Source organism: Tribolium castaneum, chromosome 9 (assembly GCF_031307605.1).
Source record: "Tribolium castaneum strain GA2 chromosome 9, icTriCast1.1, whole genome shotgun sequence".
Lineage (NCBI taxonomy): Eukaryota > Metazoa > Arthropoda > Insecta > Coleoptera > Tenebrionidae > Tribolium > Tribolium castaneum.
In genome coordinates, this window is record NC_087402.1 from 12,165,417 (window position 1) to 12,188,432 (window position 23,016).

Genomic DNA, 23,016 nt, shown 5'->3' on the forward strand with positions numbered 1-23,016 from the left:
GATGTTTCATTGTACTATTGAATATAAATTCAGTGAAGTGATGAAATGAATGAAACGGACCACACAAGATGGTCATTAGTGACTTCTCTGGAAATTAAAAGTAAATTTGCTTAAAAAAAGCTAAATGAGAGTAAAAAACAAACTTGACCTAATTAAAACCTCGAGGTGTTTATTCTATCGTTAGTTGCTCGAATGAAATAGGCGTGTTATAATGTTGATTGAGTCGCTTAGGGCTGTGGTAATTGTGGTCGGGCGGTTAAACACAGCCGTTAAACGGCGGTAGTTGGCTATGATTACAATTCCGGGGCCCGGAGTCAGCGCTTCGCAGCTCCGGTGAACTAATCGATTGGTACGCCCACAATGTTCTCCTTCGCATGCGATTCTAGTATTTGTTTTCGTTCTTTCAATTTTACAGTTTCGTGCCACTTGCAACTTGAAATTGAATTGTTTAGAAAAAAACCGCTTACATGAAATTTACTGGGACTTTTCTTGTGTGCGTTTATTAGTGTGTGATAGGTATTAATTTTTTTCACTACTTTATACGAATAAATAAACTACTCGAGTACTCGCTTAAAATGAGGAGGTATTGTTGCATAATTATTTTGTTATTTAAGTCGTTATTATTGAAATTTTCTCGTTTGAACAATTATTTTAAGACTTATAAGAATAATTGAAAAAAAAAGTTCGTTATCTTATATTTTTAAATGTACAGACTGATCCAGAAACACTGAGTCTGTTGGCAACACTGGACTTAAATTTTTAAGGATACTAATGGAGTACTCTTCCAGTTAACAACAATTTAACATTCTTGTGGGATTGTACGTCAAATAATTGTCAAGAGAAATCGAATTCGGTTACAGTGTTGCAAATTATGAGCACAAATACTTTCAAATGTGTTGCCAACAGACTCAGTATTTCTGGATCAGTCTGTAGTTAACTAATTACTTCTACTGAGTACATGGGGATTTAGGTGGGATGATCAGTCGAAATTTTTTCGTTAGCTCCTTAGATTGCTTTTAATCAAAATATACAGGTGCTCAAAAACTGGCGCACCAACTCAGTGGTACGCTGTGGAGAAGCATGTGTAGATCACGTAAAAAATTTTGAAAAAATTCCTAAAGTCATATTTTAAAAAATATGGAGCTACAAACTTATTTTGTAAACTTCAGTTTTCATTATTTTTTAATGGTTTCATGTTTCACACTACGTTATCGTTCCCTAACACAACAATTATTTTTAATAACACAATAATTATTTTTAAATTTCCTGTCAGACTTTAGCAGATTTTTTTAATTTAAAAAATAAAATTCATCAAAAAAATCACAATTTGTAGATGTGTCAACACTGGGAATTATTTCCTAGGAAACCGTTTCAAAAATAATTTATTTTTATTGTTGATCAAGTTCTATTGCGATCACGACTGTTAGACAAGGTTGCCACATATCATTTAACTAAAATTCATTATTTATCAATAACTTTAACACAAAGAATTTTTTTACTATTTTTACCTTTATATGTAAGCAATTCTCTACCATACTCCAATGAGTTGGTGCGCCAGTTTTTGAGCACCCGGTAGAATGATTTACGATGAAAAATTGATTTTTCTTGGTGGACTATATTTTAATTTTAATTTTAAAATAATTTTTATTTCAAGAGTAGGTATCATCATTTGTCTTGTTATTAAAATTGTTTTAGGGCCAGGCATTTAAAAAGTTTTCTAGCAACAAGTTAAAAATTTACCTAATTAATCTTGATTAAAAAGTGTGTTGCTTTACCACTAATTTTAAAGGTAAAAATTCTTATTAAGCTTCTTTCAAAAACACGAAATTAGATAGAAAAAAATGTGTTATTGTACCTATTATTGACCTAAATTTACTAAAATACATGGCAAAAATGGTTGAAAATTTAATATTTAATTTCCATGGATGTTTTTAATCCACTAATTTGCTTGTCAAATTTTTTGTAAATACAAACATTCATGGATACAACCACGTCGACCAAGTTCGAAAAACCTTCGTAATGAGCTCGGAATGCAAATTCAATAATTTATTTAAAAAGAAAACACTGGTTTAAAATTAATTTTGTTAAAACAGAAGTTATTTTTAAAGCATAATCTTTTACAAAAAAAATCGCCGTAGTAGTGTGCCATTAAAAAAAAATTCAATATATTATAAGGAACTTTGAAAACAGTTATTCTTAAAAAATTGTCACATTTATGAAGAAGTTGATTATGTACTAATTAATTTTTTTTGTAAGGAACTTAGTTTAGGCACAAAACGCTTAGTTCCATACTTTTGCCCAACGCTGTATATTTTTCGTGTCTTTGGTTAATACCTAGTAAAAACATTCGTGAATTTCAATAGAGTTTTTGACTATTTTTTAAAGGAAACCACAATAATTTTTACAGTTAAAGTAAAAGTTAAAGTTCAAAGCCATTGTTGCGTTTAGGTACTAACAATTAGTTGATGTTATAGAGGTACGAATGTATTTCAAACTTAAATCTCGGTGTTACAAATTTTGATCTATGTTACAGTATATGAATTAATTAAAAAAAAAACTTTAATCTGAAGTTTGGACAAGACTTGATAGAAGGCAAAAAATGTGTAATAAAATTTTGTACAGATTTGATGTTCAAGTACACTGCGTGTACTTTATTCGTTTAACTGATTTAGCAATTAATCGATATAGATAAAACGGTATTGTCAGTTAGTACATGAAGGAAGGGCAAGAGGGGAGTCTCACAAACAGGTAGCTGATAAATAAAACAAATATTTTATTTGATAAGAACGAAACACGATCGATTCTCGTGATTTATGCGCCGATATGTTCCAGGTAAGTACTTATACCTTATATCAAAAAGTGACAATTTATCAAAATCATACTTTTTAATTTATTCAGTTTAATTTTTGTGTTATCGATATGACTGTGCAATAACATTATCTTGGAAAAATTTGTTACTAAGGGAAATTAACTACGTCTAATTTCTTGAGAATTTAAACGGAAGGAAATCGGAATAAGTGCGGATTAAACATGAAGAGGATAATTATCGAGAGCATAATCTGATGTAGTACTATATACTTTACATGAGTGCCAATAATCAAGTTGAGTAGCAGAATTATATTAACTTGATGAGTATTGATATCGAGCATTTTATTGAAAATGAGTGAATTGGGTGTTTATTGCTTTAAAAATAAATCTTTCAATTATTTGAGTACTTCCACTTACCTACTGTTAACTATTTTATTTATTTATTAAACTGTTTTAGCTATTCCATATTTTAATCAGTATTTCTTTTTTAATATCTTTGTATTTGTTAGTTAAATTAAACATGCAATTGGATTTAAAAAACTGCAAAGTCTGGTTTTTGACTTCCTTTTGTAGCATTTATTTTAATTTTTTAATTTCCTTACAACACTCTGATTTAGGACATATAAAATGTTACGTAAGTGAGACCTTCGAATCCTAATTATGGACTTTAATTCTTAATAAATATTGTTTGATTTTGATCTGTTTTTGATAAAGTAAACTTGAAGGTGCAAAGAGTAAATTAGGACGGAAATGATGAACATTTTTTTGCATTTTTACAACCATTTTTTTGCACTTATTAGGTCACTTATTTCTCGAGTCTTTTTCGAAGTATAGCCGTAACAAAGCACCTAATTGGTCGAAAAATTACACAGTTGAGTCGAAATGTCACTATTTTTTCTTTTTTCGAGTACTTTTACTTGTTTCAGACGATTTTTAATTTGTTTTAAAAGAAGAGATTTGTTGTTAGCGAAATTTTGTTGAAAATGAAAAAAAAATAAGTAAACACAATTTGTTAATTTTTGAGTTATTCACTTTTAAAGCCTTTCAACACATTTCTGAACTAAAATGTTGTTGGTCTATTATTGATATATTACCTACTTTCAAAATATATAATTTTTAAATAATTAAAATTTTTCAGAAATGGCAGATTTTTGCATTTATACATCATTTTGTGGTTTTATAGCCACAAACGCAATAATTTCTTAAAAATTTTTCGAACTTACACTGAAAAACGTGTTATAACACTCTAAGAGCCGGATTATAGAAAGCTTTGTTAAAATTCAATTTTTTGTTAAATGTTAACAACGTGAATGGGCCAAATTACTTTAATTTGGTCCCCTGATCAGTTAATCACACATTTAATTGCAAATTAAATTTACGATGGTTCTATAAACCGATTCTAAAAATAGAAACAATTAAGCCAACTAAGTAATTTTTTTGACTAATTTGTCCCTTTTTAAATTTTGCTAAAAGTAGTTGAAAAAAGACCAAAATGGTATTCTAACTTTTAACTGTTTCACTTAGAATCATAGCCAGTTGTATACGCATTTGTTTTACAGAAAGTTGTGAAAATAAGCTCAAAAATTACAAAAATTAATCGATGTTGATTGAAAATTTTGTTGAAAACAAAAAACAAATTTACAAAATTTGATTGGAAATTGTGTTTGCCGTTTTCAAGCCATTATGCACCAGATGAGTAAGTCAAAAACCACTGTTTTTGTTAGAATATGTTAAAACAGGTCCTATTTGCTTTCATTTTCTATCAGCGACTACTTTATTTTGCATGGTCTTGTAAAAAAAAGCTTTGAAGTTAAATAAAACAAAACGAAATAATGTTGTTTTATTCATTTTTATTCAAATCAGCTCCCTTATAAGTGACAAACTGTCATTCCAGAAAACTGTAGTTGATCTAAAATTTTAGTATTTGTGGTAAGATTTCGCAAATAAATCAGACTGAAAAATCACCAAATCAAGTCGAAAACTACACTATTTTTTATTTCGGTTTTTAATGAAAGATTATTTTGTAATTCTTATTTTTAATTTATTTGAATTTTAGCAAACATTACATATTTGATTTTGATCAGTTTTTGATAATGTTGAACGGTGTTACAGTGTGCAAATAATGGATTAGATCAAAAATGACGAAATTTACGTTATTTTGAGTTGTTTTTGCAAGATTTGCTTCGGGTTGAACCAGAAACTTATTTATTTTTTGTTAAGAATAATTGTCAAAACAAGCTCGATGTTATTTGACATTTTTTACTCGTTTTAGTTTATTTTTAAGCAAAATTGGATTGAAAATAAAAAGAAAAACTATAGAAATTTGTCGAAAATTGTCTTCCTTTTGTGAATTTTGGGAAAACACCAAGTAATGGGTGTTATTTGTGTTTGTTTTACACAATTTACTTCACTTACACTTTCAGACTCATTTAAATTGTAAAAAGTTGTGAAAAAAATAAAAGTGATGGTATTTAGTCTACTTACTACTTAACAAAATGAGTAAGTGCAACATTTGAATGAAATTTGGACCACTTTTACCTATTCTCAAGCTTTACCTTTGTTAAGTAAACCAAAAAATGTAAGGTTTTGAAACGTTGGCCCTTCGACTCAAAAATGCTTTCTTTTTTAAAATTTACGTTTCTGAATTGAAAATATTTTTTACTTTAGACCAAAGAAATTAATGTGTTCTTCGTCATTTATTCGAACCAGCTCCTGTATAATCGAAATAAACTGAAAAATAATGAACTTGAGTTGCAAATGGCTGTTTATTTTTTTTTAATATTTCTCTAAAACTTAGTCCATATGTTATTAAAATGAACCCAAAAAGTTGAGTTGTTTTTGCATTTTAAGCATATTTTTTAAATAATTCGAAAATTTTTTTACTGTTCAAAATATGGTTCTTCGAGCCGGATGTGAAAAACGGAATAATTGAGCATGAAATTCAAGAAAGTGTGGGAATTACTTGGTCAATTAAATAAGGAGAATATTTTATAGAATTTTAGAATTTTTTGATTGCACTGTACGAGTTTTTCGGAATTATAAGTATTATGTAAGTTTTTTAAATTTTAACTGATTTCAGGGTGATTATAAATAATGTTTCATCATGTTGCTTATTAGAAACAAAACAACAATCAGTGGTGAAATGTCTTTTATTACGCATTAATAAATAAATTTGTACAATTGAGAACGAACGTAAGTATCAAACGTCCACAAAAAATGTAGACTAGAACATCGGCCACTGAATTTAACCATTCTAACCTACTGTACACAAGTCTACAACTCCTATTTACATACATATACAATCATTTACAAAGTTTTTTAAATACATCGAAAAACATAATAGATTTGACCTGACCTGACCGAAACAACAAAATAACTCACTCGACCTTGATTCACTCACAATAGTCGAAATTATCTGATCGCACTGATTATATTTTATTACATTTCGGAGGAAAAGAAATATTTTTTTTGGTTGAGGAACATTGAAAAAATCACCACCAAACCCTTGGTTGGCCGTACATGAGGGGCCCATGCGAACTCATCATCATGGGGGCTCCGGGGACCTGCAGGGAGCCCGGATCGGGGTGCTTTGGGCCCCCACTGAGACAGGGCTTGCCGTCGCGGACCAAAACCGGTACCGCGACGCGTCGCGGCGACGGCAAGGGGTTGTTGTTTTGTTGGTCGTGCATCCCTTTTTCGTGTTGCGCCCTTTTCGTCTTATACCTGGAACAAAGGGAAGGTCAGGAATTTTGATTTAAACCGATTTTAAACGAAAACAAGCGAGCGAAGTGGGTGTCTTTAATATACAAGGTGTGTAATAATGATAATCTGCAACTGGTCGCCAATGAATTTCTCATGTAAAATCAGGAATGCCGCTTTACAGAACTAGTGATAGGCATTCAGACATTGAATATTTATATTTTCTATTTATTAAGTCGAAAAATTCGGAAATAAGCTCAGTGCACAGCGTAACATTTTAGTTGCTTTTTAACAAAACTTTTGAATGTATTAAATGACAGCTGGTGAATTTCACAACTTTTTGACATTTTGACTAGAGAGACAAAACCAATTACATAGTTAACTAGATAAAAATCATTACACCTTGTAGTTAAGACAAACACAAATTAATTCCAATTAAAACAATCAATATAGCCCTACTACGTTGAACTATTAGCTATTTCAAAACTATAAAAATGCCTACGTCGCATTTTCTCTCAAAATTAATTGTTAAATATTATCCAAGTAGTTCAAAAAATTAATAGCTAAAGTAATTTATAGTTTCAATGAGAGATCTAATCAGTAATAACTATTTTACAATTTTATCAACTTTATTTCAAAAAATAATTCCGTAAAATGCAACGTTGGAGTTTTTACAATTTTGAATCAGCTAATACAATTTATTTCAACTTTGTCAGCTGTCACTAGAATGCAAAAAAAAACGTTGAAAATTCGGTAAAAATCAGTTGAGGGTGATCCAAAAGTGATAAACTGAAATGTGTGAGACATAACATTTGTATTTTTTTTTAATATCTTCTGTTAATTGTGTCTAAGAAGGGGCCGCCAGAATAGATGAGTTGATGAGTTACTCAAAAAATGGCAGAAATAAAGTTGTTTTTTAGTTAAATACTTATTTTTTACAGTCTGAGCAAACATTCGAAAAAAAGTTTTGGTTGAAAAATTTTCTAAATATTCATCATTTCGTTTTTTGAACAAAATCATAAGCAAGTTTTTGGCGAAAAGGTGAGTAATTTAGTTAAAATCCGGCATAAAAAATAGCAAAATTGGCAAAAACAGCATTATTTTTAATATAGTTTTTAACAAAGTTAGTGATTTGTAGCGAAAAAACTGAGTCAAATTATTAAATATTTATTTTTTGTACTAGTAATTTAGTTTGCTTATTTAAAGCACGTAGCAGCGTATTTAAATTCAATTTTCAAAAACCCGCGTTTTTTAAATTGTCCATGGCAACATCGATAACCCAAGAAACTTTTTAATGATTTTTTTATTTTAATGACTATCAATTCTATGACAACGAAAGGTATACTGATCTCACTACATTATTTTCAATTTTTGTAATACTAATACTATATATGATTTCAAAGTGTACCAATAAAAAAAATAACGTAAAGTAATCGTGGATAACTGGTCTTTAAAACACGCCGTCATACCCGAAAAATCGCGCGTGTTTTAAAGACCTCAATAGCCGCTTATACTTTGACATATTATTTCGAACACTCTAAATAGTCAACAATGACAATTTTTTAAGCCTTTTTTCTGAAAAATCTTTCAGATAAAATAAACTGTTCACTCTGAAGCTAAATAAAGTAAAAAATAAACTTATATAGACTTAATTTATTTGTTTCCAATTAATTTTTGAGAAATTTGAACTAGGAGTTCAAATATTTCAAACTAAAAGATTTTTCAACCTAATTTGCGAAATATTAGAAAGGTGAGATATTTCGGCCCGATAACGTTCAGAAAATGCAGAAATTAAGTGTAGCTAAATAGTAAATACATGTCCCTTTTTTAACAGTTTTTGCTAAATCTGAAGCAAAAATAGTTTTTAGTTTAAAATAAACTCTGTAAATTTTAATCTTTGCGTTTGAATAAACACTATCAATACAAATACAATACAAATTAGCTTAATTCTTCATCTACATCAACAATCGAAATTATTGAACACCGCATTTTGAGTTTAGTTGTGTGTTTTCTCGGTTTATTTTTGTACGATAAAAGAGCTAAACCACTGAAAATTAAATTTGATTAAATTAGATTACTAATTTAGTAACTGAGACCTAGATAAAAAAAACTTCACGAAATAACATGATTTTTGATGTTGGTTACAAGTTACAACTAATATCACCTCAAAAATCAGCTTATTTACTACTGAAATTACTTGTAATAAAGTAGCTTTAGCAATTTTTCGTTTTTTGAAACCAAATAAGTGAATTTCTCGCATTATGTATGTAAATAATAAATAATAAACAAATAAAGAAATAAAAAATTAAAGTGTGGATGTAGAAATTTATTGTTTTATTATTATTATTATTATTATTATTAAATTTTAAATTTCTTCTTATTTATGCATATATTTATATTGCATTTTTTAGGTGCAATCACATTTGTCAACTTGTAAAAATACATTTAGTTTTCAGGGAGAAACTAAAATTACATAATTCAAAAGAATTGCCCACTCCACCTTTTAGCTGGAATAGAGTACCTATTTTTTTAGCTTTTCAAATATTTTCAATTGGATTTTAAAGTTAAAACAAATTCCCCATCAATTTTTTTCTCTTTCTGTCTTATTTTTTTGCTTTTCTTTTTTTTCCAATATTTTGTTTTACAGAATACCTAATAAATAATAGAGAAAACAACAAGATATACTTAAAAAGTCAGAGTGCACTAAACGACTAAACAAATCAAAATATTTTATACAGATTTTCACATCCGGCTCGAAGGACCAATGTTCTAATACTTAGCTACCATTGACCTAAGAAAATTCAGTGGTTAATAAACAGTGATTTAATAGTGATTTCTCGTTTATTGCAAAATAAATGAAACTTGATCACATTATTCTATTTCAGTTGACTTCGCTTGTTCTTAACAAATAGTTGTGAAGAGTGAAGAGTAGAATATAATGTTATTTTCATAATTTACATTCTTCTATATCGTTTTTACAAAAATAACGAGACTCTTGAAACAGCTGAAAAATTGTACTTGTTTTAGCACGTTTTTAAACTTTATTTAGCCTGTTTTTAATGTTGAACTTTTGATCAGTTTCTCGCCTGATTTTACTAAAACTACTAATTATTCGTTACTAAAGAATATCAAAAAACACTAAACAAATCAAAATGTTTTATAGTTTTCCGCATCCGGCTCGAAGGACCAACATTTTACCACTTAGCCAAACTGACCTAAGGAAATTTTCCAGCGAATCTAAGCATTTTTTGTTATCGCCAATTGCATCACACTTATTAAAAAACAAGCCAAATCAAACATTGCCAATACTTGAACAATAAATGTACTTTAGTACCACTCGCCTCTTATCTTATCACTATCACTTTGAGCCAAACCATTAACACATCAAAATTCACCCAAATCAATATACATACCTGTGATTTTGGAACCAAATTTTCACTTGGGTCGGTGTTAGCCTTATGATAGAGGCTAGATGTTCCCTTTCTGGAGCGGAGAGGTAGCGCTGCTGTCGAAACCGTCTTTCCAGCTCGTAGGTTTGCGCTTTGGAGAAAAGCACTCGTCGTTTGCGTTTCTTGTGACCGCTAGCTTGCTGGTCGGTGAGGTGGGGATCTTTGGAGTCTTCGGAGTTGTCTTCGTCGGGGTCGCGTTCGCTGACGGCCGGGTTGGAGGCGCTGGAGGGAAGGTTGTCAACGGGACCGATGGGGTCGACGCTGGATCGCTCGGAGATGGCGGGGCTGGTGCTGTCGGGGCTGAGTTGGGCAGGATGGGGAGGAATGTGCTGGTGATGGGAGTGTAAAGCTGAAAAAATAAATACACATTAAAAAAATGCAATGTTTAAAAGAATCCAAAGTTGGAAGTGAAGTTCTTTATTTTTTAAGAGCTTTTATTTAACTTGCTTTGTCGTCTGTCTGTCTGTTTCATATTTTTGGAGCCAAATTTGAAAGGGTTCCCGTTGTCCCAATGATTTGAAATTTTGCATACTTACTTAATTTGCGAGACAATGTATTATGTGGTTAAATACCCCATAAAGGGGTTAAAATGGGGTTTGAAGTTTTAGGTTATGTTTACAAATAGGTTTTCGATGTGTACATACCGTAACTGATACCAACATTAACGGTATGTTGGTCATTAGGAAATATATTAATACCTAATCATTTTCATTAGTTTTCGTTACAAACAAATATCGCAATTTTTTTTAATTTATTTATCTTGGATGATAGATTATAGACACAGAACAGAGGTTAGGATGTGCTTTCAATGCTAACAGCTGTCTTCTATCACATACCACTAAACAAGTTTGCACTAATCAGCAAAATAATGGTGTTACGGCGAAACTAAATTTCAGAGAAAAAGATGTTTAGAATAAGTAAAGACTGAGGTAAAGACTAAAAGCAATAAATAAAAAAATAAAAAAATGTTTTTTAGAAAAAAGCTTTTATTTAAATAATGAACTACAAAGTAAAAAAATAATGTTTTTCTATTACAGGAAAAATTTTTGCTTGCAAATAAGTTTTTTAAAATTTATAAAAGCTTGGGAAACGGTCATAAATCATAATAATACGGCATTACAGAATTATTTTCTTAAATTGAACACTGTTCAACTGTATTTACAATTTAATGAATCCTGTTCGGTGTTTCACTTTGAACAATTTGAACAAATTTATTAATTAATAACTGCTGTAATTTTTGCTTTGCCTGTACGCTTCCAAACTACTAACATGAAAAACACATTTTTTGCATAAAATAAAATTCTTTGAATTTATCTACTTGTTTAATTTACAGTTACATAAGCATACAACAACCACAAGCCGCAAATTTTGCATTGCCTGAACTTGCTCTATGTCCGAACGTACCCCGCAATCCTCTGCATCAACCACTTGGTATTTGTTAGTTATGCGTTCTTAAAGAAACCACACAGAAAAAAAATCGCAAAAAATTAAAAAAATAATTTAATAATTTACGTAATTATTAAAAACTTTTTTCACAGTTTAAAAGAATCAAAAGTTAAAAGTAAAGTGTTATTGGGTATTAGTATTTTTTCGTTATTTGATAATAATCAATGAAGAATTCACGTTATACATCAACCATTTCTCATTTCCTCGAATTTTTCGCACTATTTCAACATAAAGAAGGCAAGTTATATTTGTTAGCGGAATATAGGCAGTTCCTATGGCAATACCCAGGCGTACCCGACGCAGGCGCCTGCGAAGGCGTCGAATAGTACGAATACGCAGTAGTCGCATAGTACGCAGTTCAAATCTGTATCAAATAAAGTGGTGTTTTCCGAATAGTGTCTTTCTGGCGGTAAAAACCCCATTCACTCTTGTTTACCCCATTGGGACGCTAACATATTTGATCTACAAATTTTTCGCGTAAAATTTTGCAGGAAATGATATAAGCTTTTAAGAGCTAATCTCGTTGGAAAATAAGATAAATCACACAATTAGTCGAACAATTTAATATACAAATTATTTTTGCAATTTTCTACGTCTATTCATTAGCAACAAATTTACCTACTGATTTCTAACAAAATATTCTAACAATGTGTCTTTAAAAAGGCACATTGAATACAAAAACTATTTTTTAATTAAATAAAATCATCATGTTTAGCTAAACGAAATCTCCAAAAAATTCATACTTAGAATTTATTTCTATGACTTTCTGTCTCCCTAAAAATATCCTAAATAAGTTATGTTTTCATATAACAAATTGACCAATGTTGCACTATATCAGCAGAAAAAAAACAATTTATTAATAAAAGCAAATACATTTAGAAACAATTTTTGCAATTTTTAAAAAAAATCTTTTAAAAATCAGCAGGGTTTCTAATAAAAAAAATTAACAGCATACATGCAAAAAATAAGATTAGAAAAGTATGTTGCGATCAATTTTTTGTATTTTGTTAGCACATTCTTTTTATAAAAACAAGAAAATTTCGTTCAAAGTAAATCGAAAAGTCGCCGTATTAGGTCGAAATTATAGTTTATTTATACGAATGAGATATGCCCATAATTTAGAATTCATTTTGTTTACTTTATTGGACTCTATTATTGTTCCATTATTGTTTTTTGGCAAATTTTTTATACCTAAATTAAACCAATTTTTGTTAATCTTTATTATTTATTTATTATCATAAATTATAATTGAGCTAAATTAAACAAATTAATCTAAAAAATTATAAGTGTAGAACTTAATATGACTGAAATGTGATTGATGTGAAGCTAGATTGAACAAAACAGGTCAAATGAATTGATAAATAAGCCAAGGTTTTATTTAAGGTATCAGTAAATTTTGGAACATTTTGAACTACTTCAACAAAAAACATATCTACATAAATATTAACTTTTTTGCATAATTTGACAAATTATCTAAATCGGACAAAATATTATAATTATAAAACAATACTTATAATTTGTAGGTATTCCTAAATTTCATTACTTTAACCACTTTTATTGATTCATTAATTTTACCAAAAAGATTTATTTAATATTTTGATGAATCTTCAGTGAATCAAAGCAAGGGTACACACACCGAAGCCCAACAGCTGCCAAAAACCAGCAGCTGTTCTTCTCATCGCTAGAAGGCGTGTCTCCGTTTTACATGACCCAACGATGATACGTGGGGAACGTTTTCAGACCGGCCCCTCTTCGATCTGTTTAGTTCCACTAAGGCTTCTTTGAATGTGATGTAATTGCCAAAAGAAGGGGGCCCGTGATGTATTAATGTTCTACACCTAAACTGTTCTAAATTACCCTCACAGTCCCCTAGTTATGGCGAATTTACCTTTACGGATTGTTCTCACACAAAAGATTTCTATGCTCTGGGTGAAGGCCCATTTTTAATGGGGAAAAAATATGGAGGAGATTTTTTTCTAGACGTGTAAAGAGAATTTTATTTCAGCGTTTTTACAACTTCTAGTTTTGGCAAAATTAATAATGCATAAAAAAGGTAATTGGTTATTTTTATATTATATATTTATTTTATTATTGGTGGTATTTTAATAAAACAGAAAATGTTTTATTTATTGATTCGTAAATTATCGGTTGAGTTTTGTTCTATACAAACAGTAACTGTAAATTATTTTTTATTTGAAAACATGTATTTTATTCTATTTTTTATTAAGTATTTCCGAAGTTATACAATTTTCTTCTAATTTTGGCAAAATTAATAATGTTGCACAATTATGGATTCGTAAATTTTCTGGCGAGTTTTGTTCTATTCAAAGAGTAACTGTATTTCTTTTATTTGAAAACATTTATTCTATTCTATTTTTTTATTAAGTATTTCAGTTCGAGTGGATGATTACACACACTTCAATTGAAACAAAAGTGCAAAGTTTTCAAACACTTTATCTAAATGTGCCTAGAGATTTCTTTTTGTAAATTAAATAAATCTTCATAAAATTGATGAAAATAAATGAAAAACACAAAAAAAGAATTGCACCCTGTTTCAATTAATGAACATCCTTATTTTTTAGACCAGATATTTGTTAACTGAAAACTTGACTTACTTATTTATTAAAGCATTGTGTTTTGCAGAAAAATTACAAAACCTATCTTTAAACATGTACTTAAGAAAAGTTCTTAGTTATAAAAGCTTTAACCTGTTTAGTTTATTATTTAAATATTATTTTTATTTTACTGAACATTACTAGATAACACACATGACACTATTAATACACGTACTATTACGCCTACATTTAGTTTTAAAAAGTCTGTGTCAATGCATTACAGTTTTATGGAAACACCAAAGTCCAGCAAAATGAAGTATTCATTCTGTGTATTTTGCTATTTTCCTTCTTGTTTAGTATGCTAAACAACGTGTATTTCCTAAAAAATTTCGGAAAAAGAACAAGCGTGAGGAATAAAGCTGAAGAGGAGAAGTCAGAATAGATTGGCAAATCTTAAGATTTAATTTTTTTAGTGTTAGCTACTAAATTATAATAAAGGATAATAAATAATAACTGAAGAAAAAAATAAAGAAAAAACCAACTTTTTAAAAAATTGGTACAAAAGAAACGTTTTGACATTTTTAAACAATTTAACACAATTATTTTGCGAATTTCTCAAAAAATACGTCGGAAAATACGAGAGTATGCAAAATAACTGCTTAAAAATGTGCTAAAACACTCGAAAAAGGTATCTTTAGACTTTATTTAGCAATTTTTTAGCTTATTTTAGCTAGAGGGAGTTAAAGGTGCCATTTTTTGGCTTTTTGCTTCTATTTTGAAAACGATCACTACTATTAATTTTTATCATCTTACCAAAATTAAAGCTGATAAAATTTCCTACAAATCGATCATACGCTTTTTATCGTAGGACTAACCGTAAGCGAGCTACTAGCTTCTGGAGTCTACATTACACTGCATTTATTAAACATTAGTATATCATCAGTATTTATAATGTTTTTTATTATTTATTTTTATTTTATTATCCATATTTAACTGTAAAATTAGTGTGTGTAAAGCGTCCCCCAACTATGCTAAGGGAGGAAAATACTTTCTTCCATTGGGCTCTCCAGTTGACCACAATTCAGCATCTGAGGATTGACCCCCATGACTCCTCCTTTCTCCTCTAATAAAGTGTTGGTCCCAATAAATTCAATTTATTGTCACTTTTTCAAATCACAAGACATTTTCTTTTAAAACACATTTTTTTTTATTTTTATTTCTTTCCAGCTTAATAGCTCGCTTATGTTTAGTGTTATAAGAAAAATGCATAGAATTTTTTCTACTAATTGCTTTATTTTTGTTTAATTTGACCGAGCTAATACAAGAAAAACGACAGAAAAATGTAAATTTTAAATTGTGAATTGTTATATATAATATATAATTATTTTAGATTAAATTTGGCTAGAAAATGTAGATTCATACTAAATTAACCCAATCTGCATTTTACAAAAAAATGCGTAGTTATCTCAAAAACGGAAAATAAAAAATATATACATTTTCAATAAAACTTGATTTTTATTGATTTGGTAGTTTTTTGGTTGGTTTTTGAAAAACTGTGTAATGGTGAAACTTTTGTTCACGCGAATTGCTTCGTTCGCTGCGTGGACGATGCAAATTCGAGTGAACAAAAGCGATCTTACTCTCGAGTGCTGTATTTGGTTTTGTTGGATACCGTAAGTGCATCTTTGTATTCGAAATTATTTAACATTAGTGACATTTCATTTAAAAAAAAATAAAAATAAAAATAAACGCATTGTCGAGAGAAGGTGTTGCTAGGAGAGCAAGAGACAGTGAACACAAAACGGTGAGAGAAAATGAGTGGACGAAAGTGTAACCTTCAAACACGGGTTGCTATGGAACAAAAAAAACTACAGACTGATCCAGAAAAACTGTCTGTTGGCAATATTTAAATTTTAAAAAATACAAATGGAGTACTCTTCCAGTTAACACCAATTCAACAATCTTGTGGGGTTGTACGTCAAATAAATGTCAAAGAAAACCGAATCCGGTTACAGTATTGCAAATTATAAACAAAAATACTTTCAAATCTGTTGCCAACAGACTCAGTATTTCTGGATCAGTATGTATTTTTTCACCCTCTTTAGTAATTTTTTGATCAGGTACTAAGCCTAAAAATCTATTTAGGAAAACAGCAAAAACTACAACAGCTATTTATTATTTATTAATAATATATTAAAGTACTACACTGAAAAAAAAATTTGACTAATTAAAACATGCATTATTCCATCGTGTAATGTTTTTGAAAAAATTAAATAATAGTGTAAATTTCAAAATTGCTTCAGGTATAGATAAAATACGATAGTAAAAAAATGGAGATCTTTTTTTTAACTTGCAACAATAACTAGCTGATAATTTGTCAGCTTATTTCAAACAAAATTCCGCAAAATAATTGCTTGAAAAACGTGTTAACGGTGAAAATAACAACAATATTGCTTCAGTTTTGTGATTTTTTAGTTAATTTTCGACGAAATTTCGCGCGTTACGTTTCCTACTGAAAATTTTTTTAATCAAACGCGAAAACGCAAAAAAATGTGATTTTTGACCCAATTTAGTAATTTTTTAGCATACCAGCTTAGCAAAATCTTACGTAAAACCTGCGGTCTTATTAAAAAAAAATACAAAACAAAAACTGAAAAAGTGCTTCATTTTTCAAAAAATAATTTATTAGTAATATAATAATAAATAATATAAATAATAATAATAATAAAGCTAAATAATTACCTTTCTTGGTGAAAATTGTGCCAAAACAGTCGAGAAAGGCTCAATTTATAATTTATTGATATTTTAGCTCTGTTTTTAGCTTAAATGTTTTAAGCTTACTGCTTAGTTTATGCTTAGACTCACAAAACAGACAATTTGTCAATTTTTGAACCGGTTTTAAGCTTAAAAAAATTACTGAAAGATCAAAAATTGCACTACCTAGGTATAGTTTATATCCCCAAATTTTCAAAATTAAAAGAAAAGATTTATTACATTTTAAATACCAACAATCAAACGATTATTATGTTACATGTTTATATCCCTTTTTTTGTAATTGTGGAATTTGAAAATTTACTTTAAGTAAGAGCACAAAAAAACTACTTATTGTTTAGACAAAAATACAAACGATGACAATAATGGAAAAAATCATTCAACCCTACCTTCCGTCGGCGTGGGCCAGTGCCTGGAAAGGGGCACATACCCCGAAATGTCATGTGAGGGATGATACAAGGGTGCGTCCGTCGGGGGTGCTTCAATACCCACATTACTGTTTCGATCCAATTCCAAAATATCGCTAATTGCAAAACCTGCCGGTTGTCTGGGATTTCCCATCGGTCCAGTCATCTTCATACTATCCAACAATCTGCAACAAAACACCCCCTCAATAAAATTTACAGCAAGGTAAAAATTCTCTCCTATATATTCAAAGTCGGTTTACCTTTCCGACACCTGTTAAATTGCTCAAACGTGACGCTGAATGAATACTCAGGATTTACTTCCAATTGTCACCTGTGCCAAAAAGGCAATAAAGTGGACCCTTACCACCCTCACAAAGTCACGCTTAGTTTAACAAATATCCACGAACATTCAAATTGCTCGTTTCCGGTATGGATTGTCAAGTGGGCTTTGTGATGGAATGTTGCAGTTTGAACGATCGTCGGGGATGAAATGTTAAAAATCACATATTTTTTTATCCTGTTTTAGCTTGAAAGTGTGTCTTTGATACCAAAAATTGAAACAATTGATTCTCGTTTCAATACAAAAGAAAAATGGTTGTAAATAAAACCTTGGACCAATTCCTTACGATAAGTAATAAACGTTTGTGTTAGTCTGGCCATAAATGTATTCATAAAACAAATAGCATTAAAGTTTTTCAAAGAAGAAATATTCAGTTACGTTGCCAATTCTTTGAAAATAAGTTATAAAAATTCCAGGATTCCATTAACTAATTGAAAGTGTCTTACTCAAAACCAAAACAGGATTCTAAAAGTTTAGGTTTTAAGAATTTAAATTGTGAACTTAGAAAATTTAGTATACATTTATTTGAATATAGGGTATCCCGACCTTGACCAGAAGGAAATTATTTATCAAGAAAGGTTTAAAAAACCCTAAAAAACAACTAGGAATTAATTTGAAATTATAAGTTTAGAAAAAAGGTTTCAAAACTGTTGCAATTTCGAGGAATTAACAATCTCGAACTTGAAAAAATATTTGAATATTATTTACTTCTAAAATATAATAGCTAATGTAATTTATAGTTTCAATGAGAGATCTAATAATCAATAACTATGTTACAATTTTATCAATCTTATTTAAAAAAATAATTCAGAAACTTGCGACGTTGGCGTTTTTATAGTTTTGAAACAGCTAATACAAAAATAAAAGAGCCGAACTATTTTCCTTGTGATAGAAACGCACAATTTGAACAATTTAAAACAACAATGAAAATTATTGCTATAAATAAAACACTAAATCTGGCAGCCTAAGAAACAAAAAATTAAGATTAAGCCTAAGAAACAAAAAAAATACTAGGCGTAAAAGTAAAAAAGTGGTATTATTATTAGGTAAATTAAAAAATATCGTATTTTAATTAGGAAAGTTAAACACAACTTTAGGATCTTTAAAACACATTTAAGATAACAAGTCAATTTAGGAATTTAGGAAAAATAAAAACTGTCAAATAATTATATTTAAAAAAACAGATTTAGAGTTTCAAGAAAAGCTCTTAAAATTGCAGGTTAAGGAAATTTGCTAAGTTATGGTCTCCAATTGTTATAAACAGTTTTTAATTTCGTTGAAGGGGAAGAGTACAGAAACTTAGTCTCTTTCTTGGTTATATCACCGATTAAAAATATTTTAAGAGAAATTAAGAGAAACAAATCTCCACTTTACTTCTTAATACTGCTTAGAATATTTAAGAACATTTTTTATTATATTTCACCTTACTTTTTAGTACTGTTAAGAATAATTAAGAGAGAATATTATTATTATTTTTCTAGAATTTGTGTGCTCTTTTAGGTAATAATGCTCTTTAAATTCAAATTCACTGTCTTTTAAACACCTATAAAAATTTTACAAAAACCAAAAATAGTATAAAAACTATTCATCACAACTTATTGAATTTTGGTATGTGCTTACAACTAAATATTTATATTCTATCGTTTCAGATGTCTATCAAATTTCATTTTTAATAATAATAATAATAATATGTGTTTATTGGTGGCAAAAATATGCATTTCATACACAAGTCAAAAAAAATATGTATATAAACATAGAAAACATATATTTCATTTTCATTTGTCTGGAGATACAAGGCTAACTTGATTTTGGCAAGAAGGGTTCAGTGATGTAACACATTTAAAAAAAATATCGAATTAATAAAATTTTGTTAGCTTTGTAAATGTTGTCTTTATCTAACGTTAGTTCGTTGCCGCCTAAACTTTGAACAAAAAATAAGAAAAAGTTAATAATAATTGGTTAAATAACAGTTTTAACTAAAAAAGAATACATTTTAATAAAAAATGTATTTTGCTGTATTTATACTTAGAGACTCTGTATATAAACGTCCTGATTTTGAATGTGTTAAAGTTGGTCGGTCACCTTCTATAATAGGTAAGTAAGTGTTATTACGATACCTGATCGTGTCAAAAATGGGTTATCTATAACATTTGTTGTAACATTTACTTTTTCACGGTATTGGCTCTCAAATAAGTACTTAATTCACCTTCTCTGTCTCAACCTATCACACAAGTTTTTTTCTTGATTTGTATACATTTTCACGAGTTTATGAAAGAACAAAAAATGTGCTCCATATCCACTACTTTCCCCTACGTAATGAAAAAAAGGTGACAAACCCTGGCAGAGCGGATCTAATCGCCGAGGAGCACCAGGCCCCCGGCAGAAGAGCCGGCGCCCACGGATGCAGCAGCAGCGGCGGCCAGGCGAGCAGCGCCGCCGTCGTCGCCGCCGCCGAAGAGGTGGTGGAGGCGGCGTGTGCCGACGCCGGAGGCATGGCGTCGTCCCTTGGCTTGTCTTCCTCGGCCACTTTGTGTCACAAACAACCACCGCACTGTTATCGACTCAAGTGGACCGGCACGCGAGTTGTCGAGAGCTTCTGGAGAGCCACTGAAGAGGCGCCCTTCACTCGATGGGCTCTTCAGCCCTCGAGACGGCTCTCACCACAGCCAATCGCCACACACACACCGGGGGTGGAGTCTGTGACAGCCAATCACAGTGGAGATGGCTTTCAGGGCTCGGGGATTTGCTCGAGTGGCGCTCTTTGAGGAGGACACCGTTGCTTAGACGGCTTTTGTGCTCTTGTGTGATTGAAACTGATGGTGTTTAACTTTTTTTTTGGAGCATGGAATTCAATCATTAGGTTTTGGTGCGGTAATGATTATGTTGCTTAGAAGCGGGGTTGTAAACATACGTTTTGAAGGGTGAAATGTGGAATTAAGTGTTTCGTTTTCCGGCTTAATGTAAAAAAAACTAAGCTTCAATTTTTAGCGTTTTCGGGCAAAATTGTGATAATTGTTAAGGAAACTAGTGCGAAAATCGTTTTCTTCTCATTTCTTCAAAATTAAAATAAAGATTACCATCGTTTTCGGACAAAACCAGGCGTTTTGAGCCAACTTTGGTAAAAAACTGTTTCAAATTGTCAAAAAATTAGTTCTCGCAAAATAAAAAATAATAAATATACGCAGAAATCAAGGTTTGCATGTGAATATTTTTTATTTTATAAGAAACAAAATAAACAATTATTTGAGTAATAAAAAATAGACGCAAAGGAGAGGCTTAGTTTACAAATAAAGACAACAATAAAATAACATTTAAAATTAGATAAACTCATCATAACAACAAAAAATTAGTCAGTAATATTAATCAAATGAAACAAAAAATACATTACTAAAAACAGAAAGATAAATACGCACAAAGTGAGTCTGCTAAAGATATTTTTTACTAAGTACAGGGTGTTTCACATAACTTTACAAGGCGTGTGCCTAAACGCGCACCTAAGTACACAAAAGTCATAAAACACTATATACAAAAAATGCACTATTATTCAGTTTTTGGAAACCCATGACAGTAGCTGTTAGACTAATGGTAATGACTGTCGCACTGACATAGCCATGCGAGTACATTGCTGTTTTTTACAAACAATTATCATGTGTTCTATCAAGAGACAACATAAATATGATTCTAATCTATTTATCGAAAGCACTAACTAACTAAAATCGTTGTAGTAATTTGAAGAAATGACCAAGCTAGAGAAGAGCAATTTTTAATGATACAAAATTTTTTTTAATCCTGGGATGAAGACACTTAGGTAATATGAATGCTAAACAAAAAATAATTAATCATCTTTGCGTTACCTTTGGTGCAGTCGAAATTTCTAGTCCCATTCTAAAGCGTTCTAGACATTTAGAGCAAAAAATTAAAAAAGAAGAATTTTTGAAAAACCGAAAATTATTGTCAAGAATCGTATTTGTATCTTTTTCAAGTCTCTCGACATTTTTTAAACTTTAAATTAGTATTTTTTGTAGGAAAACTAACCGAGAAATTATGAAAATGACATTTTTTTCGATCGTCTTCCAAACCAAAACGCTATTATTTTGCAATTTGAAAAAAAAGCTGTTATAAAACTGGCGAAAAAGTAACAAATAAAATAAAAATTGATGTTCATATTTTTCTGATTTTGCCAAATTTAGGTCGTGTGTGAACTAAAAACTTGTTTATTTTGAAGGTTTTGACAAATCGGCTAATTTCTCAACAAAACCTCGTTATAAATTTTGTTCAAAAATTGAATTATTTTTCATAATTTCTAAGCCTTTTGAACAAAGTTCTTACTAAAATACACTGCGAAACACTCAACCAACTCTACTCAGAATTTATATAGCAAATTGATATTTATTCACATAATTTTACACAATTTTGCAAAATTTTCTTAAAAATTAGATGAAACAACCAAATGAAATGCTTTGTTTTGCATCGATCTTTATTAACATTTCCTAGAACTCTGTCTTTAATAGTTTTCAAGTTATTTTGAGTTTATTGACATTGCGAAAAATTCAAGACTAGACGGAGCTACATTTTTCAAAAATTTGTATCTTCTACAAAGTGAGGTATTTTTTTGGAAAATTGGAAACACTGAAGGAAACATTTAATCCTCGAAATACCGAAATACTACCTTAAAATATTTAAAAATAAAAGTCATCGTTTTTTGCAGAAGGTGCAAAACCAATTTTTTTTCAAAAAGAACCTAAATATATCTCGAAAACGGATAAATTTGCATTAAAAAATCTAATTTTTTTTTTAACTAGAATGATCGGGAAAAGCAACGCAACATTTATTTGTAAATTTATTTATAAATGTTGTCTATAATTTTTTAATTTCTGGTAAAGTTTTTAAAACTTTTCTTATTCGAAAAAAAAATTGTTTTCAAAAACAATTTAATCCAATTTTATTATTATCATCTTTGTAATTCACTACCAGGCTTATTCTTAATTTTTTACCAGATATAATACAAATAAAGAACACTGTAGAAAAAAGAAATGCGGAGCGTTTGCCCAAACAAGGGAAGAATTTCTCAACTCAAGAGGGAAACACGCCGTTTCCTCTTCGTCCAACTAACAGGATTTGTTAAGGCAAAAAAAAATATTTAAACTCTTTAGACCGGCCGGATCCTTGACGCGTTCAAAGACCGACAAAACCCTAATAGGCTAAATAAAACTCGGACACCTGTGTGAAAGAATGAAGAGCAGGTAGATTTTTCCCTACAGACTGCTAGTCGCCAAAGCCAAAGACCACCCCCGAAGTCGTAGTAAAATCCGGTTCATTCATAACACGAAACGAAAAAGTTTGAGTAAAATTCTTACGTGTAGCGATATTCGTCGTCCATGTGGACGTAATCCGGTGGAATGATGTGCCAGGAGTTATCATAGGTGGCGCATTCTTCGTACCCGCCACTAGACATTTTTAATTTTTTTTGTGGACAACTTCTTTACATACAAGTACACTACAACACTACTTGAACTGAACTGTCTACATATTGACTTCAA

The 23,016-nt window shown here is 30.0% G+C and overlaps 1 protein-coding gene across 2 annotated transcripts; it reads right to left on the reverse strand.

The window, feature by feature from the left end:
* Window positions 1–5,941: 5,941 nt before the first annotated feature.
* LOC656094 (ventral nervous system defective) lies at window positions 5,942–23,016 on the reverse strand. Of its 2 annotated transcripts, none has more exons than XM_008194197.3 (4): window positions 22,834–23,016; window positions 17,119–17,321; window positions 9,921–10,305; window positions 5,942–6,531 (listed from the first exon to the last, which is right to left on the reverse strand). In XM_008194197.3, the coding sequence occupies exons 1-4, from the start codon at window positions 22,929–22,931 to the stop codon at window positions 6,300–6,302; spliced, it is 918 nt and encodes a 305-aa protein (XP_008192419.3). In that variant the 5' UTR covers window positions 22,932–23,016; the 3' UTR covers window positions 5,942–6,299. The 2 variants fall into 2 exon arrangements, with proteins under 2 accessions (XP_008192419.3, XP_967738.2); XM_962645.4 differs by lacking the exon at window positions 22,834–23,016 and adding an exon at window positions 19,813–20,409.